Raw genomic sequence first — 16468 nt, 5'->3', positions numbered from 1 at the left:
AAGCATAATCTGCTCTAGTGCCATCCATTTCCCTGCAAATTCTATGATTTTGTCATTTTTTATTGCTGCATAGTACTCCATTGTGTATAGATGCCACATTTTTTTTATCCATTCATCTATTGAAGGGCATCTGGGTTGGTTCCACAGTCTAGCTATTGTGAATTCTGCTGCTATGAACATCGATGTGGCAGCATCCCTGTAGCATGCTCTTTTAAGGTCTTCAGGGAATAGTCCGAGAAGGGCAATAGCAGGGTCAAATGGTGGTTCCATTCCCAGCTTTCCCAGGAATCTCCAAACTGCTTTCCAAATTGGCCGCACCAATTTGCAGTCCCACCAGCAATGTACAAGAGTACCCTTTTCCCCACATCCTTGCCAGCACTTGTTGTTGTTTGACTTCATAGTGGCTGCCAATCTTACTGGAGTGAGATGGTATCTTAGGGTGGTTTTGATTTGCATTTCTCTGACTGCTAGAGATGGTGAGCATTTTTTCATGTACTTGTTGATTGATTGTATATCCTCCTCTGAGAAGTGTCTGTTCAGGTCCTTGGCCCATTTGTTGATTGGGTTATTTGCTATCTTATTGTCTAATTTTTTGAGTTCTTTGTATACTCTGGATATTAGGGCTCTATCTGAAGTGTGAGGAGTAAAAATTTGTTCCCAGGATGTAGGCTCCCTATTTACCTCTCTTATTGTTTCTCTTGCTGAGAAAAAACTTTTTAGTTTAAATAAGTCCCATTTGTTGATTCTTGTTATTAACTCTTGTGCTATGGGTGTCCTATTAAGGAATTTGGAGCCCGACCCCACAATATGTAAATCATAGCCAACTTTTTCTTCTATCAGGCAAAGAGTCTCTGATTTGATATCAAGCTCCTTGATCCATTTTGAGTTAACTTTTGTGCATGGCGAGAGAAAGGGATTCAGTTTCATTTTGTTTCATATGGATTTCCAGTTTTCCCAACACCATTTGTTGAAGATGCTATCCTTCCTCCATTGCATGCTTTTAGCCCCTTTATCAAATATAAGATAGTTGTAACTTTGTGGATTAGTCTCTGTGTCCTCTATTCTATACCATTGGTCCACCCGCCTGTTTTGGTACCAGTACCATGCTGTTTTGGTAGCTATTGCTCTGTAATATAGTTTGAAATCTGGTATCGCTATACCGCCTGATTCACACTTCCTGCTTAGAATTGCTTTTGCTATTCTGGGTCTTTTATTTTTCCATATGAATTTCATGATTGCTTTATCTATTTCTTCAAGAAATGCCGTTGGGATTTTGATTAGCATTGCATTAAACCTATAGAGAACTTTTGGTAATATCGCCATTTTGATGATGTTAGTTCTGCCTATCCATGAACAGGGTATATTTTTCCATCTTCTAAGGTCTTCTTCTACTTCTCTCTTTAGGGTTCTGTAGTTTTCATTGTATAAATCTTTCACCTCTTTTGTTAGGTTGATTCCCAAGTATTTTATTTTTTTTGAGGATATTGTGAATGGAGTGCTTTTCCTCATTTCCATTTCAGAAGTTTTGTCGCTGGTATACAGAAATGCCTTTGATTTGTGCGTGTTGATTTTATATCCTGCCACTTTGCTGAATTCATTTATTAGTTCTAGTAGTTTCTTTGTAGATCCTTTTGGGTCTTCTAGGTATAGAATCATGTCATCTGCAAATAGTGATAATTTAAGTTCTTCTTTTCCTATTATTATGCCTTTAATTTCCTTTGTCTGTCTAATTGCTCTGGCCAGTGTTTCGAGAACTATATTGAATAGAAGTGGTGATAGAGGGCATCCCTGTCTTGTTCCAGATTTTAGAGGGAATGCCTTTAACTTTTGTCCATTCAGAATGATGCTAGCCTGAGGCTTAGCATAGATAGCTTTTACAATGTCAAGGTAAGTTCCTGTTATCCCTAGTTTTTCTAATGTTTTGAACATAAAGGGGTGCTGTACTTTGTCGAATGCTTTCTCTGCGTCTATCGAGACGATCATATGGTTCTTATCTTTAAGTCTATTGATGTGGTGAATAATATTTATTGATTTACGTATATTGAACCATCCTTGCATCCCAGGGATGAATCCTACTTGATCATGGTGCACAATTTTTTTGATGTGTTTTTGTATTCGATTTGCCAGAATTTTATTGAGGATTTTTGCATCTAGGTTCATTAGAGATATTGGTCTGTAGTTTTCTTTCTTTGAGGTGTCTTTGTCTGGTTTCGGGATCAGGGTGATGTTGGCCTCATAGAATGAATTTGGAAGAGCTCCCTCTTTTTCTATTTCCTGAAATAACTTGAAAAGTATTGGTATTAATTCTTCTTTAAAGGTTTTGTAAAACTCCGCTGTATACCCATCTGGTCCTGGGCTTTTCTTGGTTGGTAGTCTTTTGATGGCTTCTTCAATTTCATCCATTGATATTGGTCTGTTCAAATTGTGTGTATCCTCCTGACTCAGTCTGGGCAAATCATATGACTTAAGAAATTTATCGATGTCTTCAGTATCTTCTATTTTATTGGAATATAGGTTTTCAAAATAATTTCTAATTGTCTTCTGTATTTCTGTAGCATCTGTTGTGATATTGCCTTTTTCATCCCGTATGTTAGTAATTTGAGTTTTCTCTCTTCTTCTCTTCGTTAGCATGGCTAAAGGTCTGTCTATCTTATTTATTTTTTTGAAGAACCAACTTTTAGTTTTGTTAATTTTTTCAATAGTTTCTTTTGTTTCAATTTCATTGATTTCCGCTCTGATTTTAATTATTTCTTGCCTTCTGCTACATTTGCTGTTGTTTTGCTCTTCCTTTTCTAGGGCTTTGAGATGAAGTGTGAGCTCATTTATTTGTTGGTTTTTTCTTTTTTTGAGGAATGACCACCAGGCGATGAATTTTCCTCTTAAAACTGCTTTCATTGTGTCCCATAGATTCCGATATGTTGTGTCTGTATTTTCATTTATCTCTAAGAATTTTTTGATTTCCTCCTTTATGTCTTCTGTAACCCATTGATCATTCAGTAACATATTGTTCATTTTCCATATGATGCAGGATTTTTCCTTCCTTCTTTTATCATTGATTTCCAGTTTCATTCCATTATGATCAGATAAAATGCATGGTATTATCTCCACCCCTTTATATTTACTGAGGGTTGCCCTATGGCATAATATATGGTCTATTTTTGAGAAGGATCCATGTGCTGCTGAGAAAAAAGTATATCCATTTGATGATGGTTGATATATTCTATATATGTCAGTTAAGTCTAGGTTATTGATTGTGGTATTGAGTTCTATAGTTTCTTTATTCAACTTTTGTTTGGAGGATCTGTCCAATGGTGAGAGAGGTGTGTTGAAGTCACCCATAATTATTGTGTTTTCGTCTATTTGATTCCTGAACTTGAGGAGAATTTGTTTTATGAATATCGCAGCGCCATTATTTGGTGCATAAATATTGATAATTGTTATGTCTTGTTGGTGAATGGTTTCTTTTAACAGTATATAGTGTCCTTCTTTATCCCTTTTGATTAACTTAGTCTTGAAGTCGATTTTATTCGATATGAGGATGGCCACCCCTGCTTGCTTACGAGGACCGTGTGCGTGGTATATTTTTTCCCATCCTTTCACCTTCAGCCTGTGTATGTCTTTTCCAATCAGATGTGTCTCCTGGAGGCAGCATATTGTTGGATTTGTTTTTTTAATCCATGATACCAGCCTATGTCGGTTTATTGGAGAGTTTAAGCCATTAACATTCAGAGTTACTATTGATATATGGTTTGTACTTCCATCCATGTTTGATTATTTATCCTTTTTTAAAAAATTTAGTTTGTTTCTCCATGATTATCTTTCCCCTCACCCTCTGTCTTTACCGAGGCACTTCCCTCTGATGGTTTTGGTTATTGTTTTTCATTTCTTCCTCGTGTAGTGTTTTGCTCAAAATGCTTTGCAATGCTGGTTTTCTGGCTGCAAATTCTTTTAACTTTTGTTTATCATGAAAGATTTTTATTTCGTTGTCATACCTGAAGCTTAATTTTGCTGGATACAGAATTCTTGGTTGGCATCCATTGTCTTTCAGTGTTTGAAATACATTGTTCCATGACCTTCTTGCTTTCAGTGTCTGTGATGAAAAATCTGTTGTTAATCTTATTGGTTTACCCCTGAATGTAATCTGTCTCTTTTCTCTTGTAGCTTTTAATATTTTCTCTTTGTTCTGTATATTGGATATCTTCATAACAATGTGTCTTGGCGTTGGTCTACTGTGATTTTGTGTGCTCGGTGTCCTGAATGCATCTTCAATTTGTATATCTGTTTCCTTTTTTATTTCTGGAAAGTTTTCTGTAATTATTTCATTCAGCAGGTTACTCATTCCCTTGGTTTGTATCTCTGTACCTTCTTCTATCCCGATGACTCGTAAATTTGGTTTTTTTATGTTATCCCATAACTCTTGGATGTTTTTCTCGTGATTTTTTACCAGCCTTTCTGAGTTGGCTAGACTCTTTTCAAGATGATATATTTTGTCTTCAGTATCTGACGTTCTGGCTTCTACTTGCTCCACTCTGTTAGTGATACTCTCAATTGAGTTTTTAATTTGGTTTATCGTTTCCTTCATTTCTAGAATTATTGTTTGATTATTTTTTATAATCTCTATCTCCTGATAAAGATGCTTAACTTCTTCTTTTATCTGTTTATGTAACTCATTCTCAATGTGTTCTTTTGCTGCTTGAATTTGCTGTCTCGTATCCTCTTTAAGGTTCCATTCCATCTGTCTAAGGTGTTCCTTGAGTTCTTTATATGAACATTTTTCCGATGACTCTAGGTCCTCCTGAATATTTAGGCTGTCCTGCATTGTTTGTACTCCTTTTCTTCCTTGCTTTTTGAAGCTGCTCATGTTACTTCTTGTTCTGTTTGACTGCTGAGTTACTGTTTACTCCTATAAATTTATTTGATGCTTGGGAGGGAAGGGAAGAAGTCACTAAAGAGAATGAGAGTAAGCAGGTAGAATTCAAGGAAGGGGGGATAAGATAATTGAAAAGAAATGAAAAGACAAAAGAAGAAAAAAATAGGAAATAAAAAAAGAAAAAGAAAAAAAATTTATAAAAAAAAGAATAAAACAAAAATTAAAATTAAAATTGGAAGAAAAAAAATTTTTTTAAATTGTAAAAAAAAATGTAAAAAACAAGAAAGAAAAATGAAAATGAAAGAAAACCCCAAATCAAAATCAAAAAAAAAAAAAAAAAGAGAGAAAAGAAAAAAGGAAAAAAAAAAACACTAATAAATGCAGTCTTAGAGTTTGATTAACTTCTCTTCCAGTAGGTGGCGCTGTGCCCACCAGGCCAAGTTTCTCCTGTCAATACGTGGGAACCAATCACTGTGCAGCAGCTCCTCCTCCCAGACTGGGCGAGTCTCCAATCCTGAGTGCCTAGGGCCTCCTCTTGTGTCTAGTCACTTCCCCACTTTTCCTCTAGCCAGGCCCCTCTCACGGGTGCCGCCCACCACAATACTGGGTACACGCCAGGTCTGCTGCTCCCGGGAGCCCTGTTTTCATGGACGATTGGGCACACTCTCCCAGATTGCCTGTCCCTCAGACCCTAAGTTTGTGGAGCTTAGGGCTGAGAATCCTCAGCAAATTTTACTTGCCCTCTGGTAGCCACGCCCCCGGTAGCTGGTGCACGAGACCTCAGCTGTCAGCTCTGGTGGGAGTGGTAGTTCCGCGCCGCGGGTCCCTCGCCACCTCTAATTCCCTCGGTCTGGCTACCGCGCTCACGGGAGAGCTGGGAGGGGCCCTTAAGGTTTCCCCGATGTGTGGAGAGGGAAGGCTAGGGGATTACACACCTGTAGCCGCAGGATTCAATGAAGTTATCTCCTCCGCCGCAGTCTGATGACGTCAGTTCTCTGCCATGGTGGTATCTCTTGCAAATGGCGACAGTTTGTTTCCCTTTGCCGGGTGACCAATGCAATGGGTGGGTCCTTACTGTCTCTCCCAAGCCCCATTTGAAACCTGTGGCCACTACCAATGAAGGCTCGGTTGCCATTACCTCCGTAGGATCAGAAGGGCTGACCAGTTGTTTCAGCCGGATGGATTAGTGCTGAGTCACAGCTGTTTGTCTGCGGGAATCAGGCGAACGGGAGCTTGAATTCAGCCGATCCGGGCTCAGTGTGTATTCTGAGAGGTCCAGATTGATCACCCCAGATCCACGTCAGCTCAGCATTGCTTAGTGATCCTGAGCAAACAGATTTAGTCTGTTTACGACTCCCTATGCCTGCACAGCTGAAGAGGTCAGAGACTTGATCTCTCCGCGCCCGCCGCCATGTTGGAAATGATCATATGATTCTTGTTTTTTAATTTATTAATATGATGAATTACATTTATTGACTTCCATATGTTGAACGAACCCTGCATCCTTGGGATGAAACTCAGTTGATCATGGTGCACTATCTTTTTAACATGTTTTTTATGTGATCTGCCAGAATTTTATTGAGAATTTTTGCAACTATGTGCATCAGGGATATTGGTCTGAAGTTTTCTTTCCTTGATGAATCTTTGTCTGATTTTGATGTCAGGGTGATATTAGCCTTATAAAATGAGTTTGGAAGGGTTCCATTGTTTTCTATTTCATGGAATACTTTGAGGAGTATTGGTATTAATTCTTCTTTGAAAGTGTTGTAGAACTCATCTGAGAATCCATCTGCTCCTGGATTTTTCTTGATTGGTAGGCATTTTTAAAAAATATTTTTTAGTTGTCAATGGACCTTTATTTTATTTATTTATATGTGGTGCTGGGAATCAAACCCAGTGCCTCACACATGCTAGGCAAGTACTCCATCACTGAGCCATCACTTGAGCCCCCTTGACTGGCAGGCTTTTGATGACATTTTCTATTTCATTACTTGAAATTGATCTGTTTGAATCATGTATGACTTCATGATTCAGTTTGGGTAGGTCATATGTTTCTAGAAATTTGTTGCTGTCTTCGGTATGGGTTCTGTGTTTGGGATTGGGATCTCTGATAGCTTCATGACTGTGGCATACTTGGTGGCTAAGGAAATTTCTAAGCAGCCATCTTTGCTGCCTCTGCATCTTGTCTCTGTGTCTCTTTTTTTATTTTCCTTACAGATATTTTCTATTTTATTGGAGTATAAATGTTCAAAATAGTTTCTAATCACCTTCTGCATTTTAATCATGTCTGTTGTGATTTTTTTCCTTTTCATCACGTATTTTAGTAATTTGAGTTTTCTTTCCTTTTTCCTTCTTTAGCCTGACTAGGGGTTTATCTATTTTATTTATTTTTTCAATGAAGCAACTTTTTGTTTTGTCTATTTTTTTTAAATCCAGGCTTTTCTATCTCCACTGCTACTACTCAGTCTAATTCACCATTATCCCTCATTTGGATCAGTTTTCTTACTTTTTCTTTTTCTCCCTCTTCTAACCGTTCTTCAGACAGCAGCCATGGTACTCTTTTGAAAACATCCATCACATTATTTCACTTTGCAGTTTAAAACATTTCAATGGTTGCCTGATTCAATAGGCATGAGACCTGGTTCCCAACTTCTCCCCCAATATCATCTAATAACACTAACCCCTCTGCTTTCCATATTCCAGTCAAACTAACTTGTTTGGTTTTCTTATATGCCAGAAATGTTTTATGACCTAAGCCTTTGCATATACTGTCCCCTTTGCCTGAAACTCCCTCTACTCTTGGCTGACCCCTGTGTACCCTTAATGCTTCAGTTCAAATATTGCTTCCTCAAGACTTTAGATAATCTACCCATAGTAATCTGGATTAGTTCTTTCCTTTTAGTCCATTCTTTTCTCCTATGGAGTTTAGCACTGTTTGCAATGTTAATTTATGTGTATAGTTGCTTAATGGCTATTTTTCCCAATAGAGCTTTTCACAAGGACCAAATATTAACCACTTTCTAGCCAGATTTTAGCACAGAGCTTTGAACACAGGAGGTACTCAGAAATACTGTAAATGAATGAAATGAAACATTATTTTGATTTGGAAGCCTTGGATGCAAAGCGTATTGTTGGAGCCTGAAATTTTATTCTTTTTTCCCTTCTACATACCAATGGACAGTGGTTTTGAGTAGGAGTGAGATGGAATGTCTAGGTTCATATTTCTCCAGTGGTTTTTACTCTCAAACTGGTTTGAAAATCAGCTCTATTTTTCAACTGAGAAAGAAGCAAACATTCTTTCCTTTGAAATCCTTGAAGGACCATTATTCACTGAAAGTGAAGAAAATGATTTAGCTAATCCCCCAATATCCAAATCTTTTGCCACTTGAGTTCTCTAGGATTGCATGCAAATTCTTTGCCAAGTGGTGTAGTGGAAGAAGCAATTAATTATAATTTGGAAAGCTAGGTTTCTCGGCTCGGCCCTTAATCATTTGTGTGACTTTAGAGGAGCTATTTTATCTTTGAGATTTAGTCCCTCATGTATTGTATGGGGATAATATTACCTGACCTGTGCATTTCACAAGGCTAGTCTAAGGATTAAACAAAATATCTAAAAGCTATTGACTAGGTTTACAAATGCAAGTAGTTTTACTTATAAACTTTTTGCAAAAGTCCACCTCCCACCCCTTTTTTGGTGGCTCTGGGGATCAACGTCAAGGCCTTACACATGCTAGACAAACACTGTATCACTGAACTACATCCCAGCTCCTAGTCCACTTCTTTTAAAAGAGAATTACAATAAATAAGCTCATTTGCTTCAATTTATTATGTAACTCACACGTAGCTGCATGCCAAGTCATCCAGTTTTATAGTATCACCATTTAAAATTTTTTTTTAGTTGTAGATGGACACAATACCTTTATTTTGTTTATTTATTTATTTTTATGTGGTGCTGGGGATCCAGAACTCAGTGCTTCACACTGGGAGGCAAGCACTCTGCTGCTCAGCTACAATCCCAGCCCCTATAGGGTCACCTTTTCCTTTAATAGTCAAATGAAGGGGCAGTAATCTCTCCCACACACAGAAGAAAACATTCAATGTTTCTCCACCCCTCAATACCCATAGGAATTGTTAGGGAACTTAACTATCTCTTAATTACTTAATTACTACATCTCTGAGTTTCTTTGTTTCTTTCTTTTTGGTACTGGGGATTGAACTCAGGGTTGCTTAATCACTGAGCCACATCACCAATCCTTTTTTAAATTTCATATTTTATTAGAGATAGAGTCTAATTGCCTCTCTAAGTTGGTGACTCTGGCTTTAAACTCTTGATCCTCCTTCCTCAGTCCCGGGAGCTGGGAGCCAGAGCCCCTGGGATTACAGGTGTGCATCACTGCAGCTGGCTTCCATCTCTGAGTTTCTTAAACTATGCTGAATTTTTGATCTCACATGTGTCTTAACTCTGTGTCTGTTATTCCTGTTAATCGAACACAGTTCTTAGTCCATTTTAAAGTTTTTCCAAAGCATCTCAAATGTAAGACATTGATTCTATTAGATATTTGCTGATGATGTGAAGGTCATTAAGAAGGCTTTTTTGAAGCACAGAAAATGGTTAAAAATACTACCATTAGCATTCCTCAGCCACCCTCTCATGGGCATCTCCTACTGACCCGTTTCCCCCCAGGACCAGCCAGCTCCCATGTTGCTCTGGCCAGGAAGCTTTTTTTCCAGACCATCTTCACATTCTCTCCACTCTCATTTTCCTTGGCCCATCAATCCTTTTTGTAGGCTGCTCCTGGAAAGCCAGAGTTGTGTAATTCATTGACAATTTAGATCCCTGTCTCCCATTCCAAATTTAGCTCCAAATCTGCCTTTGTTTCTCCATATATCAAGGTACTTTCCCACAGGGGCAAGCTATTCTCCACATCCAGCTTTAGCCTTCTGGGTCAGGAAAGAGACTCTATTTAGTCTCTTTTATAAATATTAGGCTTGACCTCTGGGAGCAAAAGGGGATAGCATTTATCCTTTCCCTCTATCTATACCTTTCTCCTAATATATAGAAAATGTAAATTGTTTTCTTTTGCCCTCTTACACACCCACAGAATGGCCACAAAATTTTTAAAATTTCAAATAGAATTTTCCTTCTACATGTATACCTTGGGTAAAGGTCCTCAGATGATCATTTTTATGTCAACAGTGGCAGCTATAAGACTGACTTTTCATTAGGTCCAGTGGCACATGCCTATAATCCCAGAAATTTGGGAGGCTAAGGCAGGAAGATCACAAGTTTGAGGCCAGCCTGAGCAACTTAATGAGACCTTATCTCAAAATTTAAAAATTTAAAGAGCTGGGGATGTAGGTCAGTGGTAAGTTCTCCTCAATTCAATCGCACTGTGCAAAAACAAAACAACTGATTTGTCTCTTGTGTAACTTTCCCTCACCCACATATAGTGTCTCAGAAAATTCTGCTTTCATCAACAAAAGAGATCTATAAAATACCATCCTCCCCACCCACTATATACACCTCTATTCCTCACTGGCTAGCTCAAGATTAGATTATTTTAGTAACAAAATGATTAGTAGGACAAGGATGTAAAGACTGAGGAAATACGCAGTGGAATCCTGCTGTGCAATCTTCTTGTCAGTGGAGGTCAGCACATGTGTATGCTCGCCTTGTTACATGAGCTGCTTGGCCGTGTGTGCTCTATTGTTCTTCTAAGGCTGTTTAACAAGGTACCACAAACTGGGTGGCTTATCACAATAGAGTGTATCCTTTCATAGTTCTTCAGTCTAGAAGTTCAAAATGAAAGATTGACAAAGCCATGCTTCCCCCAGCAGTGTATAGAAAAATCCTTCCTTGCTTTTTCCTAGATTCTGGTATTTTCTGACAATCTTTGACATTTTTTTTTCACTCAAATCTCTGTTTATATAATGTGTTCTTCTGCATTTGTCTGTGTCCAGATTTCCCTTTTCTTATAAGGATATCTCAGTCATTAGGTCAGGGACCCTCCCAATCCACTATGACTTCTTCTTAACTTAATTTATATCTGCAAAGACTCTATTTATACATAAAGTCCTATTTTGAAGTTCTAGATGCACATAGACTTTTAATTTAATACATCCCCTCTCTTCCCACCTGTGAACTTTGGAGACCGGCTTCAGAGATCCTCCTCTAAACTTCAAGGACACAAACTTATACAAAATTATCTTTAATTTCCAGAGCAGCAAGAAACTCATGGCTTTTCAAAACAATATTAATATCTCTGAAAATGAAGAAAGTGTGTTCTTTTTCTTTTTTATTCTTCTTTTCTTTTAGGTTAACTTCATACTTTTTCATACAGATGAGTCTGTGGATCATTTCTACCTGTTTCCTTCTTTTCCAGTATCTCTGTCACCATTTGCCTATCTGCCATTCACAGATTGAAGAGCCTATGATGAGACCATGATAGGTGGAAGACCCATTATAATTAGTGTCTTATATCAGTTTTGATGGCTTATTTTTCTAATTAATTTTTTTGGCATTTTTCCTTACCCTATCAATGAAAAATGAAGTTACTAGTTACTGAAGCCAAGATATTGTTGCGAATGGCCTGAGGAGGATGTAGGGATGGTTTATTTTTCTAATATTGGCTTCCACAAATCTAGACTATCTTTAAGACTTTTCTTCTGGGGCTATATCCATCCCTGAGGCTCCTCCCAGTTCTCCCCGGGGCTCTCATGTCTCACCCTGTGGTCTCAGTGTGGGGTAGGCGCATAGCAGTGTGTGCACATGAACAATAACAGGGTAGATCTGGTGAGAATGATTGGTCTCTAAAACTGTACAATTCAGATCTATAGTTACATGACATTGATTATAAAGCTTCTATATACTCCCTCGATAAAACACGTAGGGGCTTGCCCAGATCATGGAGTTTTATGATTTGGCTCTGAGTTTCAGAGGAACTGAAAAACTCTCAGTCCAGGATGTATCAGAACTTTTTGTGTTATAGGTCGGGTGATGGTGTACTTTGATGGTTCAGAATGGGTGTTGTCCTGTGTTATGTGAGGGAGGAGCTTTAATGAGGGGCTTCCTATACCCCAGTTCCTGTGCTTTGTCTTTCCTTGTATCATTTTCTGGTTCATTTGATGTTTTAGGTGATGAAGCCAATCCTTGCAAGTTTCAGGCCTGCAATGAATTTTCTGAGTGTCTGGTTGACCCCTGGAGTGGAGAAGCCAAGTGCAGATGCTACCCTGGATACATGAGTGTGGATGAATTGCCTTGTCAGAGTCTCTGTGACCTACAGCCTGACTTCTGCTTGAACGACGGAAAGTGTGACGTTATGCCCGGGCATGGGGCCATTTGTAGGTATGCTGTAATTAGAGATTTGGGCTTCAAAGGTTATAGATACTTTTGAAGAAAATGGGGGGTTAACACCTATAATTTTAAGGTAATCCTTATGATATTTATCATAGAAATTATTTCCATACAGTAGACGGTTGCTGCCTAATTCTCTTGTAAAGACTGGGTCATTTAATAGTCCTGAATTATATACCCAGTTTAGTTTATTATTTAAGTTTGGAACTTTAAAAATTTTATCTAAATATGTGCTACTGAGGTACTTAGAGTAACTGTATTAGGGGTTTCAGTGATGATTATAAGGCCATCAGTATTAAAATGAGGTTTATTTATTTATTTTTTAAGTTTTTAATTTGTTCTAATTAGTTATACATGATGGTAGAATACATTTTGATACATTGTACGTAAATAGAGTGCAACTTTTCATTCTTCTGGTTGTTCATGATGTAGAATCACACCTTTTATGTAGTGATATATGTCATAGGGTAATAATATCAGATTCATTCTACTATCCTTCCTGCCCCCATACCCCTTCCCCTCCCTTCACTCTCCTCTATCTAATCCAAAGTAATGCTAGTCTTCCTTAGCTACCCTCATTGTGAATTAGCACCTGCATATCAGAGAAAATGTTCAGCCTTTGGTTTTGGGGGGATTGGCTTATTTTACTTAGCATGATATTCTCCAGCTCCATCCATTTATTTACCAGCAAATGCCATAATTTCATTCTTCTTTAAGGCTGAATAATATTTCATTCTGTATTTTACCTTTTATTTATTTTTTTTATAGTGCTGGGGATCAAACCCAGGTCCTCACACATGTTGAGCTCTGAACCACTAATCTACATTCTTGACCATATATTTGATTCTTCAGTGAAGCTTCACATGATTGGCATTTATATGTGTACCTTTCCCCAGTCCTACCAAAGGTTCTGCTGTTCGTTGCCACTTTGAACAAAGTGATTCAGAGTTTGCTTTTGTTACAGATGCCGGGTGGGTGAGAACTGGTGGTACCGAGGTGAGCACTGTGAGGAGTTTGTGTCTGAGCCCTTGGTCATAGGCATCGCCATAGCCTCTGTGATTGGACTTCTCCTCGTCTCTTCGATTGTCATCTTCTTCCTTGTCAAGACTCTTCAGGCTCAGCATGTCCCCAGAGAAGGAGAGCGGCCCTTCCGGTAAATAAGGAAGAGAACTCCCTGATGGAAGGAAATGTTCTGTTTACTCATTCACTTGGCATTTACTATGTATCAAATATTGGACAGAGAGCTGTAAGTTGAATAAAACTTGGGCCCTGTCCTCAAAGGAGTTTCACATTGAAAAGAAACATAAGTAACACCATCAGTGAGATGCTAAGAGGCCTAGGTGAGGAATAAACTAATTTTTGCCCCCGGGGAGAGCCTTTTAAAGATATTTAAATATTGTGGTATTTATCAGACAGAAGGGAGTAGATGAGACTTCTCAGCTAATTGAATGAGCATGATTCAAGTCAGGGAGGCATGCCTGAGCCTTCTGGAGGAAGGGCACCTTGAGCGTGGCTGGAATGCCTGTTTTGTAGTGGGGGAGATGTGGAGCGGGATGGATGGAGATGAGATGGGAAAAGTGAGTTTCCCTTGTCGAAGGTCAGCTCTGTTACATTTTGTTCTCCTTTAGCTCATACCCAGGGGTAATTAACCATATTATAAATCTGGGTAAGGATCTGACAAGAAATGAAATCTGGTTCTCTGTTTAATTAAACATGGCTTCATTAATGGGGGAAATAGAGCCTGACCCCTGTGTTAGACAAGGGATCCAAAGACACTTGGGGTTGTTTTGTGATCATAGTCCCTGGTTGTAATTGATACAGTGCCAGCTCTGGAGTCTACCAGCGCTACCCGAGGGCATCCTTCCTTCCCTCTCCCTCTGCCTTGGCTAAGGAGGTACCCTTCCTGGGTCCCTAGAGCACCCAGGACATACTTCCATCATTGTTCTTATGCTTCCTGTTGACTCTGATTTTTCACCAGACTATCATCTCATTCAGGGCAAAGATTTCAGGGTTTTTTTTTTTGTTTGTTTGTTTGTTTCATTAGCATCTAGAACAGTCCTAGGTATACAATCAATGCCCATTAAATATTTTTAGACCTGAATTAAATTTGAAGCCTAGATGCTCCCATCTCCCTGTAGTTGTATTTTTGTCAGAGTCTCAGTGTGGTTATACACTAATTTTTGATATGTTTAACTCTTAGAATGATGCAGTTGTATTTGTTTAATGGAATAGTATCCACTGACAGACAGTTCCCATCAACATGCATTGAATCTCAGGCACTGTGAGAAAATAAGATGAATGAAATAGTGCCACAGGACGCTTGCCATTTAGCTGAGGAGCTAATAATGATGAAACTTTACAAATAATTTTTGAGATATGGATACTTCCCAGTTACCCCACCCCATTTGTGTCTATTACCTTTCTTTTTCTACCCCATCAGAAATCTTATCCCAAATAGTCTTCCAAGTAGTAAAGCATCCAAAAACCTTGAATCAGTCATATCTTTTTTCTTTTGGCTCCAGCAGGCAGCCAGACAGCCTCTCATCCATTGAGAACGCTGTGAAGTGCAACCCTGTGTATGAAAGCCGCAAGGCCAGGCGTGATCAATATGAGGAACCCTATGCTCAGCATGCCTTCCGCAGCTCTGCTAAGGAAGCAGTGATTGGTGGTTTGAGCAGAGAAGAAATTAGACAGATGTATGAGAGCACTAACCTTTCCAAAGAGGTAGGAAACTTTTGCATTTCTGTTGTGGAACAGCTTCTGCTGCTGCTACTACTGATGTATGTGTGTGTATGTGCACAGGCTTTGAGAGAGAATGAAAAATATTTCACAATTCATTCTCACCTTATGATATCTCTCAGCCAATGTGGTATGCAAAAATATTCAACTTTGAGCTGTACCTTATTTCCCACCAAGTGACTCGTTTCCATTATTAGTAAATACTCTTTCCTGCCCCACTTACTTTCTCGGGAATGTATGCTGGGGTTAGAGTAGTCCATGCAATATCTAATAGTACATATAGAACCTTCCATTTTGAGAATGCTTTCTTATAGCTCTTCCCGGGATAGCCCAGAATCTCACAATTCCTTATAATAATTAAATCTTCCAAAAGACTGATGAAGTTTTTCTAATGCAGTATGTGACTTTTTTGTTGTTTAAGGAAATTCAAGAGAGAATGAGAATTTTGGAACTGTATGCCAATGATCCTGAGTTTGCAGCTTTTGTGAGAGAGCATCAAATGTAAGCATTACCATAGCCCCCAACCCCTGATCTTAATAGCTGATCTTAGAGTAGTACAGCCAGCATGTGCATGTAATTCCTGTTCATGTGACAGAGGTCTTGGTGATCATCAACGTTTATTGAGCTCTTTATGTATATAAATATGGATTATCTCATTACTTCTTATAATTACTGTATAAGTTGGATGTTCCTTAATTGAGGAAAGGAAGTTTTGGGCAGATGAAGACATTTACTTAAGATGATAATGATAGCCAGTGACAGAGAAGATTTCAGACTAAGACCTTATCTATTTTGGCCTAGAGATTCCTGAGCTATGTCATAGTTTCTCTCTTATCTGCATAGATCTTGCCAGTAATCCATTGCCATAATTTTCATAGATGGTTTCATCCATTTTCATAGATGGTTTCTATGAAAGGTATTTGAGGAGACATAAATCCTCACATATTTCAGCACATCCTTCCGTTTCCATCTCTATATACATTTCAGTATGCTTTGAATAACAATCTCATTAAAGTGTACCTCCTCCCTCTATCAAGATTATTGCACTTTCATTCTGTCTCTTTCCATTTGCTTTACTCAGTATGAATTTTGAGCAAGTTCCTGCGAGTTTTTCTTTGTTCTCCAGAATCCACAGTAAGACTTAGGTTACAGAAATAAACTATCTTGAAAAGAGACCACTGTGGGCATTAGTTGACTGTAGTGGTGAGATTTTTAATTTGGTATTGATGTTTGGTCCTACTGCTGCCCTCACAGAAGTACTTGCTCATGGATGGGTCCTAGTCAGTTACCTTCACCAGAATGATTTGTGTGTAAAAGAAGTTGTCCAATGGTTAGATAATAGTCATGGCCCCGAAATGATCCTCTGCTCTTTTGCTCCAAATACTTTTTCTCCAATGGGTAGCCCCCTTGACTCATGATCTCTCTCTTCTAGAAAGAACAAATGGCCATCAAAATAAACTGAGTAAGTTGCTTTTTAAAATCCATATGCATGGTGGAAACACCTC

General features: G+C 38.5%; 1 protein-coding gene across 1 annotated transcript in view; it reads left to right on the top strand.

The window, feature by feature from the left end:
- Impg2 (interphotoreceptor matrix proteoglycan 2) overlaps nt 1-15468 on the top strand; it is a 91956-nt gene extending 76488 nt beyond the window's left edge. Inside the window, exons 15-18 of the mRNA XM_026402438.2 lie at nt 12005-12215; nt 13189-13377; nt 14738-14948; nt 15385-15468. Coding sequence (XP_026258223.2) covers nt 12005-12215; nt 13189-13377; nt 14738-14948; nt 15385-15468 — 695 coding nt within the window. The remainder of the gene's footprint in view (nt 1-12004; nt 12216-13188; nt 13378-14737; nt 14949-15384) is intronic.
- The last annotated feature ends 1000 nt before the right edge of the window (nt 15469-16468 follow it).

Source organism: Urocitellus parryii, chromosome 2 (assembly GCF_045843805.1).
Source record: "Urocitellus parryii isolate mUroPar1 chromosome 2, mUroPar1.hap1, whole genome shotgun sequence".
Taxonomy (NCBI): domain Eukaryota; kingdom Metazoa; phylum Chordata; class Mammalia; order Rodentia; family Sciuridae; genus Urocitellus; species Urocitellus parryii.
The sequence above is the reverse complement of the archived record's forward strand: the minus strand, read 5'-3'. Positions and strand labels throughout refer to the sequence as shown.